The sequence below is a fragment of the Heloderma suspectum genome, chromosome 1, assembly GCF_057233095.1.
Source record: "Heloderma suspectum isolate Gila_16-S chromosome 1, 16-S_ref, whole genome shotgun sequence".
Lineage (NCBI taxonomy): Eukaryota > Metazoa > Chordata > Lepidosauria > Squamata > Helodermatidae > Heloderma > Heloderma suspectum.
Genome location: NC_139458.1, coordinates 436,224,059 through 436,240,935, shown reverse-complemented (window position 1 = coordinate 436,240,935; position 16,877 = coordinate 436,224,059). Strand labels below are relative to the sequence as shown.

The 16,877-nt window shown below is 51.9% G+C and overlaps 1 protein-coding gene across 15 annotated transcripts in view; it reads left to right on the top strand.

Moving 5' to 3' along the window:
* The window catches only part of NCOA1 (nuclear receptor coactivator 1), a 406,595-nt gene that overhangs the window by 373,835 nt on the left and 15,883 nt on the right, over positions 1–16,877 (top strand). For all 15 annotated transcript variants that reach the window (XM_084829475.1, XM_084829481.1, XM_084829477.1 and 12 more), the window contains 5 exons: positions 2,517–2,643; positions 8,413–8,581; positions 12,046–12,360; positions 12,890–12,991; positions 16,275–16,677. In XM_084829475.1, coding sequence (XP_084685601.1) covers positions 2,517–2,643; positions 8,413–8,581; positions 12,046–12,360; positions 12,890–12,991; positions 16,275–16,677 — 1,116 coding nt within the window. The remainder of the gene's footprint in view (positions 1–2,516; positions 2,644–8,412; positions 8,582–12,045; positions 12,361–12,889; positions 12,992–16,274; positions 16,678–16,877) is intronic.

Sequence of the window (16,877 nt, the reverse complement as noted above, 5' to 3'; positions counted from 1 at the left end):
GGCTGGTGGCCAGTGCTTAGCCTCTGTATGGATATTCAGAGCCATGGATATTTTAAATAACTATTGTTGTTGTTGTCGTTATTGTGTGTGCACAGAGTGCCTGTCCTCCACCACTGTGGAACCTCCACCAGACTCTCGAACATCTAAGATACTCGGGGAGCGTCCCCACATCGAAGGGTATTGCTTGAACCTCAGCCCAGCACAGAGGTGTCCCTGCCATGACGCAAGGTGGAGGAGGTGCAGAGTGGGAGAGAAATCTGAACTATGGGGCCCAATCCACCAAGACATTCCCTTGCACAAGGCCCACTGAAATGAACAGGAGCTCTGTGCTCTGCTTGTGTGAAGCTTCTGTTCTCTTGTGCAAGAGAATGTCCTTGGTGGATTGTGCCAGTGGAGGCTGGTGGCTCTGATGTCAGTGAGGTGGTGAATCTGCTCCGGGTTTCAGTCAGAACTCTAAAGGAGTTTTGACTGGTTCTGGCTGAAACCAGGAGCAGATTCACCGCCCCACTGACATCGGAGCTACCAGCCTCCACTGGATTGTGCCCCATATTATTTAGTGGGAGGAGGAGAGGGTGCCATTTGGATTTTCCACTTTGGCCCCTGACATGTTCCTAATTGTAGATGATAAGTGCTGGCAGTAACCTCCTGTGCCCTAACATCCCAGGTTTTTCTGTCACTTGGGTCTGTAACTGGGAAGAGTGTGAGCCCCCCTGGAAGGAACATTACGAGCACTTCTAATGTTTCTTCTGATTGGCTCACCCCCATACTGGGATTTGAACCGATGTCTTCTGGCTCTGCAAAGGCCCTTAAAAGGATTTCTTAACACTCTTCTTAAGAACGCGCCAGTTAAATGGCTACAGCAAATGCGTGAACCTTTAATGCAGCCATGGCTCTGGCAGCCTAGACAGGTGGCCCTCCGCCAGAGCCAACTGGACAAACATTGCTGTGCTCACCTGGGTTTCATCCTGCTCTGCCTTTTCAACTTGTTAAAATGGATATGGCGGAAAACACATTTTTTAAAAGTCAGACTTTTTCTTTAGCACCTTCATTAGCCCCAGATAGCCCTGGAAATAGTAGTCCTTGGATTTGTAAATTTAGAAATCCATTCATTTAAAAGGAGGCCTTTTCAAAAGGAATTGGGGGGCGGGGAGAATGCCTCATAGACTTCTAGTTTTTCACCAGCAACTGCTGCCCCAAACTTCTGTGTTGTCGGTGGATACTGTGATGCTGCCAGGCTGCTGTCTACATTTTTAAAGAATAAACAAGGTTTTCTTCCTTTTGGCAATGGCAACCAGACTGTATTAAGCCAGGAGCCCCTCTTACTATGTGGATGGCCATCTCAAGTGCACTCTTTCACTCACTTCATTTCCTGGTTCTGTCATTTCACTCCTCCTGCACCTTCTTTCCTTCTGGAAGGCCCAGGAGGCGATTAAGATGGGCCTTCTGCTGGGCGAGTCTTTCGTTTCAAATCTGTGACCACAGGCAGTCATCCAGTCTGCCATGGAACTTCAAAGGGGGTCAGTGTGTGTGTTGGGAGGGCAGTATCATGTGCTTTTCATGGGTCCAGTGCACTGAATGAGTGTGCCCCAAGACCCAGAAAGCAGGCATGTCCTTAGTCAGCAGAACCCTGCCCCCCTGCCCCCGCCAAGGTCACTGGCTTTTGGCAGCACCTGTGGGACAGTTGCTGCCCCTGTGGAAATGGATTTGGCTGCACCTGTGGTCCCAATCCAGCCCTTTGCTTAATTTAAAAAAGAAATGGCGGGGGAGATCACCTGGTCCCCAGCTTAGCCTGCCATGCTGCTCTGTTATTCCAGCTCCGTTGGCTGCATGGGGCACTTTCAGGTGCTTTGTCACACTGTGCCCCGGACTACCGAGTGCTACCCAGAGCTCTGAACTGGACTGAAGACCACCAGGCGTCCAGCACTGAGCAGGGGGCCGGGCTCGATGGTCTTGTAGGCCCCTTCCAACCCTGCTATTCTATGATTCTGTGATTCAATCCGTTGCTTGGGGCAGCCGTGTTGTTAGGCGCACCGGTGTAGCGCCATGCAAGGCCCAAATGGGCAAGACCTCAAGAGGACTCCTCCCGCACTCATACAACTTTGCAAGGAAACCCTGGATGCAGCACGCTCGCAGACGGTGTGGTACCATCTGCTTGGGGCATGAAAGTGTCCTGCATTGTCCACCCCTGTTTGCCCATGCCTGGCAGTAGCACTGCCTCCATGGCACACAACCACTTTTGTTTGATCAAGGGAACTTTCAGCAATCTGTGCTTAGATCAGCTGGCCAGGCCTGAATGTTGCTTGGAATGGCAGGCGGCCACTCCACTATGTTGTTTTGGGGCCAGTCTTAAACCATGGGTCATCTGGGTGCGTGATACCCATTTCCCCTGCTCATTCACCTCGGGCATGACCATCCTTGACGCCCTCACATCCTCTCCCTTTGACCCTCCACATCACAAGACAGACTAGTTCACAAAGTGACCTGTAACTTTTTCTCCCCTCCCATCTCTCCTTCAGGATTGCCCGAACTAGAACTGGGAGTCACAGACCATCCATTTGGTCAGCCAGCGATGGGGGAGCAGATCCCGTGGCCAGACAACTCCATGTCCTCCATCAACCGAGGACCAGTCAGCAAACCAGATGAGTGAGTACAGGAGTCTTTGCCCACCCACCCCACCCCACCCCTGCTTTGTTTGTTAGAGATTCCAGGCAGTGTTGTTATGGGCACCAGGGAGTGTTTGAAAGGCGCAAGCCAAACCTCTTACCCATTTGGAGGTTTTGATATACGTCAGGAGAGAGCTTTGGGGATGGAGTATACAATAGATAACAGCACAGCTTACGTGGCCCTTAGCAAAGGAGACAAAGAACAGCAAGAAGAGAGGCACAGATGAGGCTGACTTCAGGGGGGCAGGGTGTGTTGGATGTGCGAACCGTTATTTGGATTGGCTCAGGAGAGAAACACGGAAAGGATGATAAAGGTTTCAGGAGGCTGATGGGTTAAGAATCAGAGGCCTGGTTCACACATAATGAGAATTCCTGGGTTGTTTCACCCAGGAATTGTTGGGGCTGAGTGGCAGCAAGTGAGGGTGCTGCCTCCCTTATGTTTGTCACTTCCACTTTCAGTCAACAACCCAGGAACTCCTGGGTTGTAATTGTGACATTCGAACTTGTTTAGGGGTTAAACAACCCAGAGTTAACCCAATCATTGCCTATGCTTTGTTGTTGGGTTAACTCTGGGTTGTTTAACCTCTAAACAACCCAGCATTTCGGGTTCAGATGTAACAATAACATCCCAGGAACAGGGCATTCCTGAGCTGTTGACTGAAAGCAGAAGCTGCCACTTGTCCCCAACAATTCCTGGGTTAAGCAACCCAGGAATTGTCATGATTTGTGAACCAGGTCAAAGAGTTGGAAGGGATCCTGGGGGGTCATCTTGACCAGCCCCCATCCCATAACAAAGTTTTTAAACTCCCCCTTTTGTGGATTTTAAGAAAAGATTGGACAAGCATCCTGTTGGGTATGTTTTAAAGGGAGAGTATTTCAGGGGCCCCTTTCTTCTCTTTGATTATAATTAGATTTTTCAGTGGAGATGAAATGTCTTTGTTCCATCTGTTTAAAATTGTGCCATCTAGTGTCTAGAAAGAAAGAAAGAAAGAAAGAAAGAAAGAAAGACAGCCCGCCCGCCCGCCCGCCCAGACCACTGCTTTCATAAATAGATATTTGACTTGAATTGTGGCACTGAGTGATGTGCATGCAGCCTACTCTTCTGACTTCACAGCTACTGTCCATGCTCCACATCCCCTCCCTCATCTTCAGAATGCCATCTCTTGCAATACCCACCCCCTGAGTGTAAGGAAAAGACAGGGAAATCCTGCAAAAGCAAATCCCAGCCATTTTTGTGACTAATGGGAAATTGAGAGGGGGCGGGGAGAGTAGTAAACGAGTCTAGGCAGAAATGCACAGTGTCTTTTGGAGGCAGGGCCTGCGGGACAGGAACCTCCCTTCTCTCCCCCACCCCGCCATCCTGTCTCACTCCCCCAGATACAATCAACTTCAGCTATTTTGGAATGGCTGAGCAGCTCGGGGGAGCCAAGAGGGGACTCGGTGTGTGAGCTCTGAGTGGGAGAGGATCTCCTTACAGGTTTCTGGCCTCATGCCCCGTTTCCCATTTGGCGAGCTGCCTTGAAGCTAAAATGGAGCTTGATGTGTAAAGCTTATTACGGCCCCAGTTGTTTTTCACCAGGCTTTCCCTAGAGGGCTGTGATTGCTGTTTGCTGCAAGATCTATGCAGAATAGGGTCGGAGGGAGCTACCCCCTTCCTTCTGGGAAGATCTCCTGCAAGGAGGACCAGCAGTTGCAGGGTGTTTGACGGACCAGCTGCAGCAACCATATGACGGTCCTTTAGAAGTCTGTTTGGGAAAGTGGGGCGGGGGCGGGGGGCTACTTTTTCTCTGTCTTTCTTCTAGTCTTTGGCTTACGGGTGGGGAGGGAGCATGCAGATGCTGCTGCATTGGGGCGGGAACTGTATAACTGAGGGAAGGAAACATGAGTGAGTGGGGGAGAATCAAGCTTCTGGTTCATATTTAACTTCCCTTTCCCTGTAAAGTGCAGTGTTTAATTTCCTTACCATGTGATTTCCTTTGGCCTCCTTTATTCCTTTTGATTTCTTTCACTCGTTACATTGTGAGCACTTGTGGCAGGGGCGGGGGTTTGAAATGGCTGGGTTCTTTCCTCTGACCCCACAGGAAAGGGTAGGCTAGAAAATATAAGGGCTTTGCATGCACAAGGTCCATGGCTCAATCCCTGGCATCTCTGAAAGAGCCACTGCCAGTCAGTGTCAACCATATGGGGCTAGCTGGACCAAGGACTGGCTGAGTATAAGGCAGCTTCCCTCTGTTCCTACAAATGAATGAGTTGGTCTGAATACTCCAGCAGCCCTGGGGCCTTGGGCAGCCGGGGGGGGGGGGGGGACGACGACTTCCTTGTGCAATTGGAGAGAACATTTTGCACAACATGCAGCTTGGCTCTTTTGCTTGTGTTGTCTGGAGCTGTTTGCTCTTCAAGCGCCTTTCTGGTGGTGGCATGTTGCAGCCTGCGCTGGGTTGGGTTCACCTATGGCAGGCGGGGGAGGGAACAGTTGAACTTTGATCTCTTCCACCTCCATGATCAGGGCTGCATGTACGCCACACTTTAAAAAAAAAAGAGTCACCAGCAGTGCGTTCTGCATTTAATTTTAATTTCCTTCTGACAGTGTTTATAATTCTCACCACCACCATGTGCACTGCACATAAACCTGAAATGCTCCATAATATCCATGCATCTGGTGAAGTGCGCTATAGTCTATGAAAGCTTATGCTAGAATAAATTTGTTAGTCTTTAAAGACTCTTTGTTACTTTTGCAACAAAAGTTCAGTTCGGTGGCTGCCAAATTGCATCATTGCATCCAATTTTTCCTAATTTATTCTGCAATTTTCACCAAGTTGCATCATTTTTCTGATCATTGCAAGGCATTAGGAACAGTAAATAGGACATAACACTGAAGCCTCACCCCTGACCATTGGATGGAAGCCTTATTTAGTCATTCATCCCTCTGGCTTCTGAGATTTAAGCAGGCATCAGCCACTCAGGCAGATCTTTACACCCATAAGGAACAGCTCTGCTGGGTGAGCGCAAAGGTCCTTCTAGTCCAGCATCCAGTTTCCAGCACTGTCCAGCCAGATGCATCTGGGAAGCCTACAAGCAGGACATAAGCACAGCTCCCCACCACCACTGTATGCTCCCTGTACCTGGAATTCAGATGTATACTGCCTCTGAACATAGAGGTTCCATGTAGGCATCATGGCTAAGAGCCTGATAGATTTCTCCACCACCACTGCCACCTCCTCCTCACATTTGACTATCCCCCCCCCCCCTTAAATGTATCAAAGCCTGTGGCCATCCCTGAATTTCGTGGCAGCAAATTCAAGAAGTTAATTATGGATTGTGTGAAATACATAAGAACAAGAAGTGTGTTCTCTCTTCTTCTTCTTCTTCTTCTTCTTCCAATGATAGTTGGAATTCTCATGGGAAGCTGAATTCTGGGCTCAGAACCACATTCTACATTTTGCAGGTGCTCATACAGCATTTTATTTATTGATTTGATTTGTACCCCGCTGTTCTACCAAGACAAATGGTGCTCAAGGCAGCACTCAAAATCGTGGCATACCAACTGCCTTGCCTCTGTATTCCTGGCTCAGCTTTTCCTGTATGTTTCACTAGACTTGTTCGCTGAAAACTTGGAAAAGTAGGACCTGAACCCAGAGGCCTTGGTCTGAAAAGGTGTGCTTGATCCACAAACAAACAGTGGAGTGATGACCTCTTTGAAAAAATAGCTGTTTGGAGACTTCTGGTCTTGTGCGCCATGCAAATCCATCACTTTCCACCACCCCTCCACAACCCCCTCCTCCTTTTGGTAACTGGTTGGTGGGGTGATGCAAAACGTCGGATCCATATGCTAAGCCGCTCCTCTGAACAGTGTGCATTTCAAGCAGCCATTGCTTCACTGCTGCTTTGAGGGAACTTGGATTGAAGGTGACAAATGCAGCCTCACTGTCTTTCCAAATACACCCCAGCCCCCGTTTATATCTGCCTTCCCCAACCAGGCACCCTTCAGCTGTGTTGGACTCCGACTCATCCAACGGGAGTTGTAGTCCCAACACATCTGGAGGGCGCCAGGTTGGGGAAGGCTGGGTTATACGAAGAATACCCTGGCCTGCACGTAGCTGGGATGCTGAAAGTGGAAGACTCATTTCTCAGCCTTAAGCTCTCCCAGCCCAACCTGGTTGTACAATTGCATCACTTGTTTACTTTGGGGAAGAGCTGTCTTTACACACTCCTCTTTTTACACAAAAGATTTTAAAAAGAAAACTGGAGACCAAAAAATGTAAAGGGTGAACATGGAAAACATGTGTTTTATACAGTTACAGCTCTTCAAAAAGGCCCACTCCCCATTGAGAACAAGTAAGCTCAGTGACAAACCCCGGTTTATTTGTGCCTCATCTGAACTGGCCCTTCAAGCGAGCTTTGCCCCTTCCAGTTTGCAAGCACTGCCTCTGTCCTCGGCAGGAGATGGCTGTACAATGTGTTGCATGCTTTGCTTGCTGGTCATATAGAGCAAGGTCAAGGCAGCCTGGTCTGTGATGTAGCTAATCCATCACAAGCCCCAAGTCGTCACCCTCTGTACCCCCAACACAGGTTTTTATATGGGCTGGTTGGGAGACAGGACTTGTGTCTTGTAATGGATTTGTTTTAAGTCTGTATTGCATTACATCTGCCTTTCTTCCCCCAACTTGAGGGCTTTGTTTCTCCCTCCCCCTGCCCAAAATCCCATGTGCGCTGGCAACCATATGTTGGGCTAGATCACTTCCAGTGACTTATGTGTGATGCTCATCTGGAGCTAAGTGAGTAGACTTGCTGACTCCTCCGAAACGTCTAGCTCTGGGGCCTTCTCTCTTCTGGCTTCTTGACTCTCTCCAGCAGGCATGACGTGCTTGGTCCTGGTGATGCTTGGCCCAGCAGTCCCATTGATTTCAATTAGTCCTGTCATCAGGATGTGTCTCATTATTACCCGCTCACACAAAGGAGATTGGAAACAGCCTTGCCAGTTGTGGGGAGGGAGTAGGGTGCATGAGAAAGGTGGGGGTTCTGTTGCTGCTAGCTCTTTCATTTCCCAAGCCTGTCCAAGTTTTGGTTTGTAAGGACATTACATAAATGTTGATGATGTTTTTATGATGACACCTGGAACCAGCTAAGTGCTGTACAGAGGAGGGAAAAAAGCAGCAAGAGAGGTGACGCCCAGGGGTTGACAGTGTAGAGATGGGAAGCAAGATGAAGAGCATAAAATAGACGGGGGCTGCAGTTGTGCCTGGGAGGCACCCTTCATTGCTGGGACAGGGAACAGAGGCCTTGCCAAGGAGGGATGCATCCGAGTGGGTGTGCCAGTGGAGAGAATGCTGCAGGCTTTGCAGCATCATTGCAGGGGGACTCTAGGGCGCACTTTCATTTGGAGCGGGGCCCAGCCAGGTTTGGCTGGCCACTGATGGGAAGAGAATGCTGGACGAGATCCTCATCTAGCAACCCAAACTCAGTTTGTCATGTGTTTATGGGTCACTGCACAAACACCAGCTGATCCTGTTCATTGCCCTTTCTGGAGTGAGTGCACATTGTCTCTGGATCTTTGGAAATCCTGCACCCAGCTTGCATGGCAGAGCACTGTATGGTTTTTCACACAGAACCCAAAGCGATGGGATAGAAGCATTTGTAGATCAGCAGAAGGGCACTTACAGAAGCATCGCCTTCTTCTCGAGCCTCCAGGCAGAGAGCCAAAGCCATCACAGTCTTCTCACCTCTCTTGTTTGCATTGCCGTCTCTATAGCCAGTGCATCACGTCTCAGCTGGACGAGCTCTTGTGCCCTCCCACCACCCCAGAGGGACGAAACGATGAGAAAGCCCTCCTCGAGCAGCTGGTGTCCTTCCTGAGTGGCAAAGACGAGAATGAGCTGGCAGAACTGGACCGAGCGCTTGGCATCGACAAACTGGTCCAGGTAGTGAGCTGTTGGGGCACTCTGGCCGGGGCCCAGAGGCCGGGTCTTGCTTTGCCTTTGAGAGGGTTTTCCAGCCTCTGGAGCTCCTTGCTGGTGGGTGGGAGTGGAGAGCAGGCTGGAAACGTACCAGAGGACAGGAGTAATCTTGAGCCATACTGTGGCGTTCTTGCCTGGGTTCCACCTTTCCCCAGCCTCCACCTCTGAAACTGAGAAATCAGCCCCTCAGGAAACGCCTGCGTTCCCCCTGACTCCCAACCTTCAGCCCTTTTACTCTCTCTGGGTTCCAGAGAAACTCAATATGCTCAATTAGTTCTCTCAACCCACCACAGGAGAAGTAACAAGGAAACAGATATACTAATGGTAGCATAACCATTCAATCAACACATGGGAGCCCATATTTTGAAACAAATAAAAATGTATTTAACACGGGAAGAGTTATATCTTACTATCATTTATTCATGTTTGGTCCTAGCATCCCTACTGACTTGACCCCTTCTAAAATCCTATACACAAACCCCCATACTAACTAAATGTAGCTTCCTCAATCCCTAAGGCCCCATCTGACTCCTGTCAGTTCGTTCCTTTTATAACTTGTCTCCTCAAGCACACCAGCCCCTTCCACTCGCTCCCTGACACATTAACAACCTTTTTTCCTGAGTCCCACGGGGTGGGGGGGTCTCCACCTCCGGAAGGCGCCTCCTCCTGGAGCTTGTAGGCAGGGTCCACATCCAAACTGTATCTCTCCAGGGGAAGGAACTGTCCTATCTCCCTGACTGGCCCTGCCTTGCAAGCAGAGCAGTTCACTCATGCTGAAGCTCTGTAGAGCTTTAGCCTACATCATAGTTTCACTTTTGTTTCCCAGATAGGAAAAATTTCTTTGTCCCTTTATTCTTCTCTGTTCTCATTTCTCTCTCTCTTTTCTCCCTTTCTGCCCTTTCCCCCATCCAGCAGTAGCTAGAGCCGGGGGAAACAAGTTAGCAGGGGGGAAGGGTCTAACTTCCTCAGCTTTTCTGCTGAGGCCTAGAGACAGCCTGCAACAGACACTCCACTGAGGCAAGGGCGCTTTGTCAGCAGGGAAAACGAGCGAGTGGCAGCAGCGCTTGCAAGGCTCCAGGGCTGGGCATGGCCTGCACTCAGCTTTAGGCGTGGCGTGGCATGGCTGGAAGATCCCGAAGGCCCAAGGGCATCCCTTCTCACTTCACGGGGCCACCGAAGGCCCAGGCCGCCGCTGCCACCACCACTGCACCCAGTTCCAACTCCCTTCCCTTACGGACAGGGCTGGGGGGGAACAAATTGCAGTCCTGGCCAGACCCATTCAGAAGAACATGGAGAGGGCCGGAGCCCTGCCACAAGAGGGACACAGCTTCTCAGTGCCATGCAACATGGAGCCCCAGGGCAAGGTGGGAGTGAGTACTCCAACATTGCAAGCCCCCACCACGGAGCTGCCCCAGGAGGAGGTGCAATTTTGCCATTGGGTGAGACATTATATCCCACAAATGACTGGGTCAAGGGAAGAGGCCCATCAGGAATAAATCCCCCTCCCCCTATAAGAAGCAGACATGAGTCTAGAAGCTCCACTAAACACAAGGAAAAAGGGGGAAGGAAGAGGGTTAGGGAGATTCCAGCTCTTCCAGTCCGTCTTCATCACCCTCCACCTCCTCCCCGCCTTCTTCCCCCAGATGCCATAAGGGCAGCTGCCCACCCCCATAAATTCCTAAAGGCCTCTCTCAACAAGGAGGCCCACAAGCTATGGATGTGGGTGGAGAAACATCTTCAATCCATCACAGCAGAATGCTTAGCAGGGAGCTCCAACAAGGTGGCTGACTGGCTCAGCAGGACATCCATCAGGGAATCAGAATGAACGCTCAATCCACATGTTTTCAGGTCAATCACATTCCAGTTCAGGGTTCCGATCATAGATCTGTGGCTTCCAGACAGAATGCCCAAGTACCCATGCACATGACAAGGCTTTCCAACCCTGGTGCTGAGGGGATGGATGCCCTCATATCTCAGTGCTCAGGGAGTCTACTCTAAGCTTCCCCTGCCCTATGCAGGTCCTTCTGCAGGTGCTCAAGAAGACCAAACGCACAAGGGAGACAGTCATTCTGATTGCTCCTCACTGGCCTCGCCGTCCGTGGTTTCCCAAAAGGTTCCTTACCTTCCTCCTGCCCAAATACTAGAATCATAGCATAGTAGGGTTGGAAGGGGCCTACAGGGCCATCGAGTCCAACCCCCTGCTCAATGCAGGAATCCAAGTCAGAGCATCCCTGACAGGTGGCTGTCCAGCCTCGTCTTGAACGCCTCCAGTGTGGGAGAGCCCACCACCTCCCTAGGGAATGGGTTCCATTGTCGTATTGCTCTATCAGTGGGGATGTTTCTCCTGATGTTCAGCCAGAATCTGGCTTCCTGTCACTTGAGCCCATTCTTCTGTATCCTGCACTCTGGGATGATCGAGAAGAGATCCTGGCCTTCCTCTCTGGGACAACCTTTCAAGGACTTGAAGAGCACTATCCTATCCTGTTCACACTCAGGAGAAAAGTTGGCATAGGTTAGATGTGTGCCAGGCACTTCGATTTTATTTGGATGGGACTTTTGACTTTAGAAAATTGGAAGCCCTATTTCTGTCCTTTCAGAGAAACTCCATGGGGAATAAGGTTTCCAAGTCCACCATTTCTCGATGGTTGAGGGAATGTATTGTGGAGGCGTATGAGGCTTTGGGGAAACCACCTCCAGGGGGAATCACGGCCTGTTCTCTTAGGGGAGCAGTTACCTCGGCAGCCCTTAGAGGAAGCTCTTTTAAAGAGATTTGTCAGGCAGCCACTTGGGCTTCTGCACATAGCTATGCAAACATTATGAAGCTGATAGATGTGCTTCTGCATCAGCAGCTTTTGGGAGGCGTGTGCTCCGGAAGGTGATGGTCCAGTAGCGTGCCATTCTCGGAAGCCCACCCATAGTTTACACTGCTCTGGAATATCCTGAGGTGGAGAATGCCCTCCATGGGACTCAGAAAACTGAAATTCACAGCCAGAATTTCCTGTCTTACCTGGGTCACATTTAACAATGCAAACACGTACATTAATACAACAGGCATATATTACAGTACCCTACCAGGATCGGAGTCCAAAATCTCTGTAATGCTACAGTCTCTCATTAGAAGAGTGATATCTAGTGGTATCCCACCACTAGACTGCCATCTTGATGAGGACTAGTGGCTATAACCGTGAGGCGTCTCACACCACCTGTTGATTTGTATCACGCCTCTGGCCCTACCCACAGTAAAAGGCACTGCTCTTTCTCTTTTTACCAGTAAACCCTTCATGCAATAGACCCTGTCCCAAAACAAAACACATGAACTCGTGTCGCTTTCACCTCAGCTAAATACGGTTTCTTTCCAAGGATGCAGCGCATGCCTGGAGCTGTCTTGATGCTCCAAGAATCTCACGCTGGCTTCTCTCTTTGAGCAGGGAGGTGGCCTGGAAGCGCTGAGCGAGAGGTTCCAGCCGCAGCAAGTGACGCCCCCGCCCCCACCGCCTCTCGTGATGGACCAGAAGCCTGGCATGTACCCGCAGCCGTACCCCTCGGCGTCCCCGACCAGCCCTTTTCCAGGCATGGTCAGGCCGAAGCAGCCCTTTGGGCCCATGCCTGTCCAGGCACCGCCCCCTCGGGGGCCCTTCCCAGCCAGCATGGGGATGCCGCCCCGACAGGTGCTCAGCCGGCCCCCAACGGCCCCCAACCAGCTGCGACTGCAGCTGCAGCAGCGGCTCCAGGGGCAGCAGCAGGTGAGTCCCAGTGCAGCTTGGCTGCTACAGTCACGGACGCGTATAAGCTTGGGATCACTGTGGGAAGCCATTGTGGGGCCACTTCAACACTTTGCCCAGCTGCTGAAAGCCCCTGCCAGGGTTGGCCCACAGAAACCCGCTCCTTCACCTGCATTTGCTGTGTCAGCTGCAAGCCGGCTTCTTTGTTCCTGGGCGGTCCCTTAACGTGCAACAGATCCTCCTGGTCTGCCATCTCTTGACAGCAGAGGGGGAGACACAACAGAAAAGAGGGCATCTCAGCAGAGCGGATGTGTGTGTGTGGGGGGGGGTGGGGTTTGCTCAACCATCCCAAGAACAGAGGGGAAATGGCGTCCTTTGCTTCAGGGCCTTGTTCCTTCCAGCCCTGCTTCTCCCCACCCATGCAGCTGCTCCTTTTGACTGCATAGGTGACCAGCCACTTGCGTTGTTGGCAGAAGGGATGGGATGTGCAACTGTGTCGGACAATGCAGGCTATGAAGCTCTAAATTCTCCCTCGTCACCCTCTCTCTAGTTGATACACCCAAATCGGCAGACTATCCTGAACCAGTTTGCGGGGAGCCCTCCAGGCAGCATCGGCATGAGGGCGGGTATGCAGCAACAGGTCACGCCACAGGTGAGTGCTGGGACCCCGCTTGCCTCACTGTGCTGCTCGTGGCCATTTTGTCTGGTACTGGCAAAGCCTGGAGAACGCTGGGTTTTGGCTGCTTCCAGAATAATGGTGCTCACCTGCTGGAAGGGTGATGGTGCTGAAAGCAATAATGAATGACTCTGCTGCAAGAGGTCTGGCCTTAGGACTGCCCACCAGGCTGCCTCCCCACCCTGGCCCTGGAGACCCTGCTGCCTAGTGCCAGGGCCTAGGGGGCAATGAGGGTGGCTGAGAGCCAATTCTCTCTCTCTCTCGCACACACACGCGCACGCTAGGTGTTGGTTGCACAGGGATCCCAGCACATGGTGTGGCTGGCTGGCCCGAGGACGCCACGGCCTTTAAGATGCTCTGAAACAGCATCATGAGTGGGAGAGAGAAACATCTCCCTATCCGCTTCCGCCACATCAGGCATAATTTACAAACTTACATCACACACTCACCCTTTTTCTAAAGTAAAAAGCTCCAAGCATTGTAGCTGTTTCCTATAGGGGAGTTGCTGCAGCCCCCTGGACATTTGGTGGCCCCCTTCTGCTCCTTTCCCAGCTCTGCAAGATCCTTTTTGAGATGCAGTGACCAGCATAGTAAACCAGCCTTCCCCAACCTGGCACCCCCCAGATGTGCTGGACTACAACTCCCATAAGCTGACTTTGGGAGGATGGGAATTGTGGTCTAACACATCTGGAGGGCGCCAGGTTGGGGGAAGCTGCTCTGCATGGTATTCCAAGCGTGCTTGCACCATAGGTTTGTAACCATGGGTAGATGTGGCTGTCATCGCACCCTGGGGCATCCACCCGGCCATGCCTTCAAGGCAGACGGTCAAGCTCCCGGTGGGCCATCAGTCTGGTCAGCATCCCAGTTCTTGGCTGGCAAGGTTTAGAACAGACTTCTCCAACCTGGCACCCTCCAGATGTGGTGAACTACAGCTTCCATCATCCCGAACCACCATGGCCAGGACTATGGGAGTTGCAGTCCAGCATGTCTGGAGGGCACGTTGAGAGCCTGGAGGAAGAAAAAAGAACGGTGTGTGTGTGTGTTCCAGCAGGCGGCTGGGGGAAGGGGGACTTGTGGGCAGCCAGGGACTGGCACATAATGGGGTGAGTGTTCATAGCCATATTAGAGGCCAGCAGCAGCTGTTCTTTAAGGCTGGGACAGGTGGAGGTGGGAGGAGCAGCTGGTGTTTCTCCACACTTCTTTTTCCCAAGTTAGCAGCTGCACAGAAAGCCAGAAAGCAAGAATCTGTGCTCAGTGCTGCCCCAGGCCCCAGCTGGGCAAGGAAGAACCCTCTGGGCTGCAGCACAGTTGCTCTGAAAGGACTGCTCTTAGAGGCCCCTGTGATTTTAGGAGGGCCAGCTTCTGGGCTGTCTTGCCTGCCCTTTTTCTCTGGTGGCCTCTGTGGGGCTCCTGCAGAGTGGTGGGGGAGGGCTGCATCCTCCTCAGACCACTGGCCTCCTTGGATGAGGCCCAGCTCCATCTGCTCCATCTGCCCTGGCTCCCAACAGCAGCCAGCCAGATGCCTTCCTGACCTCACGGTGCACCTGAGGGGTGTCTCTGTGGCACAGGCCTGGCAGTCTCACGAAATTCCCAGTCACGAAGCTGTTGGGTCAGATTCCCCAGCCTCCCTGGCAGAGGGGGAGCCGAGATCCGAACCGTAGCGAATCTTTATGGGGGCAGAGCTCCAGGACAGAGCCCACGCTTTTGGGAGGCTTGGCTGGGATAAGGCCACTTCGTGATGTTCTCAAGCACGGCGTGACGCCATTCCCCGGCCTCTGTCCCCGCAAAAGAGGCACAGTTCTCCCCAAATACAGAGGCTCTGCTGGGTCATGATGGCTAATGGCCATTGCTGTGAGATGAGTCACTTCTTCTCACTCCATCCAACTAGCTTGTTTCCCAAACCTGAATGGGTGCATCTGAGATGCACCAGATCAAGAGCAAATACAATGGCTTCAAGGACAGACCCCACTCAGCGACAAGATTTGCAGACCTCTACCAAGTGTTTAGGGCTTCAAGAATTAATGTATGGGTGGCGGTCCCTGAACCCTCTCTCAAGCCAGACAGCACAAATATGGTATTAAAGAATATATATTTATTGCTCAAACAGTTCAAGAGAATAACAAGCTTTAGCTAAAATGAGGCAGATTACAAACATCCCTAAATACACACAAGTTACAATCACTAAGAGTATAATGAAAATAACAGCAAGCCACATTTTCAACAGAGTAAAACCTAGGCTTCTCTCAATTTAACAGTCAATATCAAAGTTTCATATTTACGTAAATAGGAGGCATGGTGGGTGAAACCAGCCTAAGTACGTAAGGTGGGTTTCTCATTCTCCCAGGATCTCTCTCTCAAACAAACCCTGGTCTTCTATAACCGCCATGAAGTCAATTACCTCATCCTTTGTTTTGGACGTGGTCATGCCACCATTCCCGTTGTTCTCAGTGTAACCAGGCCTGCCATTGACACCAGGAACACCTAGACGAAGGTATCCCTGCTAAAGTAGGCCATGTGCTGCATCCAGTGCCTAACCGGCCCACTTGTGGCAGCCTTCCTCCAATTCCAAGAATACGTTCTGTTACTCATAGTTATCTCCCGACACACACACGTGCTACTAGTCACATCTACAAAATACAATAGGTTCACATCACTTCAACGCAGTACAATGCATATTCTGCTACAGCTGATCCTCTCTGTATTGCCTCTCCTGACTGGCAGAGGCTTTCTAGGGTCTTGGGCATCCCCTTTCGTTGACTGCAGATGTCAGGGTTCGAACCCTGGACATCCTGCATGTAAAGCCAGTGCTCCACCCCTGAGCTCTGGTCTGCGGACGCCAGGTGGGTGCACCTGGACTGCCCAAGCAGGAATGAGTGAGCCCTTCGTTAGGGGCCCAGCAAAACACCCAGGACTGAGAGGTCCCCAGGGGCAGGAACAGAAAAGCTGTGCTTCCTGGCAGCCAGGCTGTGGAGGCCTGAGGAAAGGGGTGGGGGGTGGGGATAAAGGCTTTGGCCCCCCGGCTCGAGGGGCATTGGTTCTGGGTGGCGTGCAGGCGGGGCCGTGCAAGGCTCACCCTCAGGGCTGAGACTTGTCTGGGGAACCTTCAGGGGCCCTTTCCGCCCCTTGATTCTGCAGTCTCCTTTTTGAGAGTTGCTGTGCAGCACAATGGATCGCCTCCAAGCCTCTGGGGGGCCTGCCTGGCTCTCTCACCCTAACCCCGCTGCCCTCTTTGTGCTCTCTTCTCCTTCCTCCTGCTCAGCCGCCCCTGAATGCACAGATGCTGGCTCAGCGCCAGCGTGAGCTCTACAGCCAGCAGCACCGGCAGAGGCAGCTCATGCAGCAGCGAGCCCTACTGATGAGGCAACAGCAGAGCTTTGGGAATGACCTTCCTCCCTCGGCCGGGGTCCCGGTGCAGCTGGGGCCAGGGCGCCTCCCCCAGGCTCCCCCGCAGCAGTTCCCCTTCCCCCCCAACTATGGTACGAACCCAGGAAACCCCCCTGCCTCCACCAGCCCCTTCTCGCAGCTGGCCTCCAACCCTGAGGCGGCGCTGGCCGGCCGAAACAGCATGGTCAACCGGGGAATGATGGGGAACGTCGGAGGACAGTTCGGCTCCAGCATGAACCCTCAGATGCAGCAGAACCTTTTCCAGTATTCAGGGTCAGGTGCGTCTCGGGCTGGGCCTGCCAAGGGGGGGAATTTGCTCTGTTGTACCTTGCTAAGAGGAAAGGATTGGCGGGGGGGGGGGGGGGTTGCCAGAGCTAGTAGTTTGGTCACGTAACAGTTCCCACTCCAACTCTGGGGCAGAAAAGGATGATTGCCACTCTACTTGGGACATGTTCAAAGGCCGTTTCTTGTTTGGGAG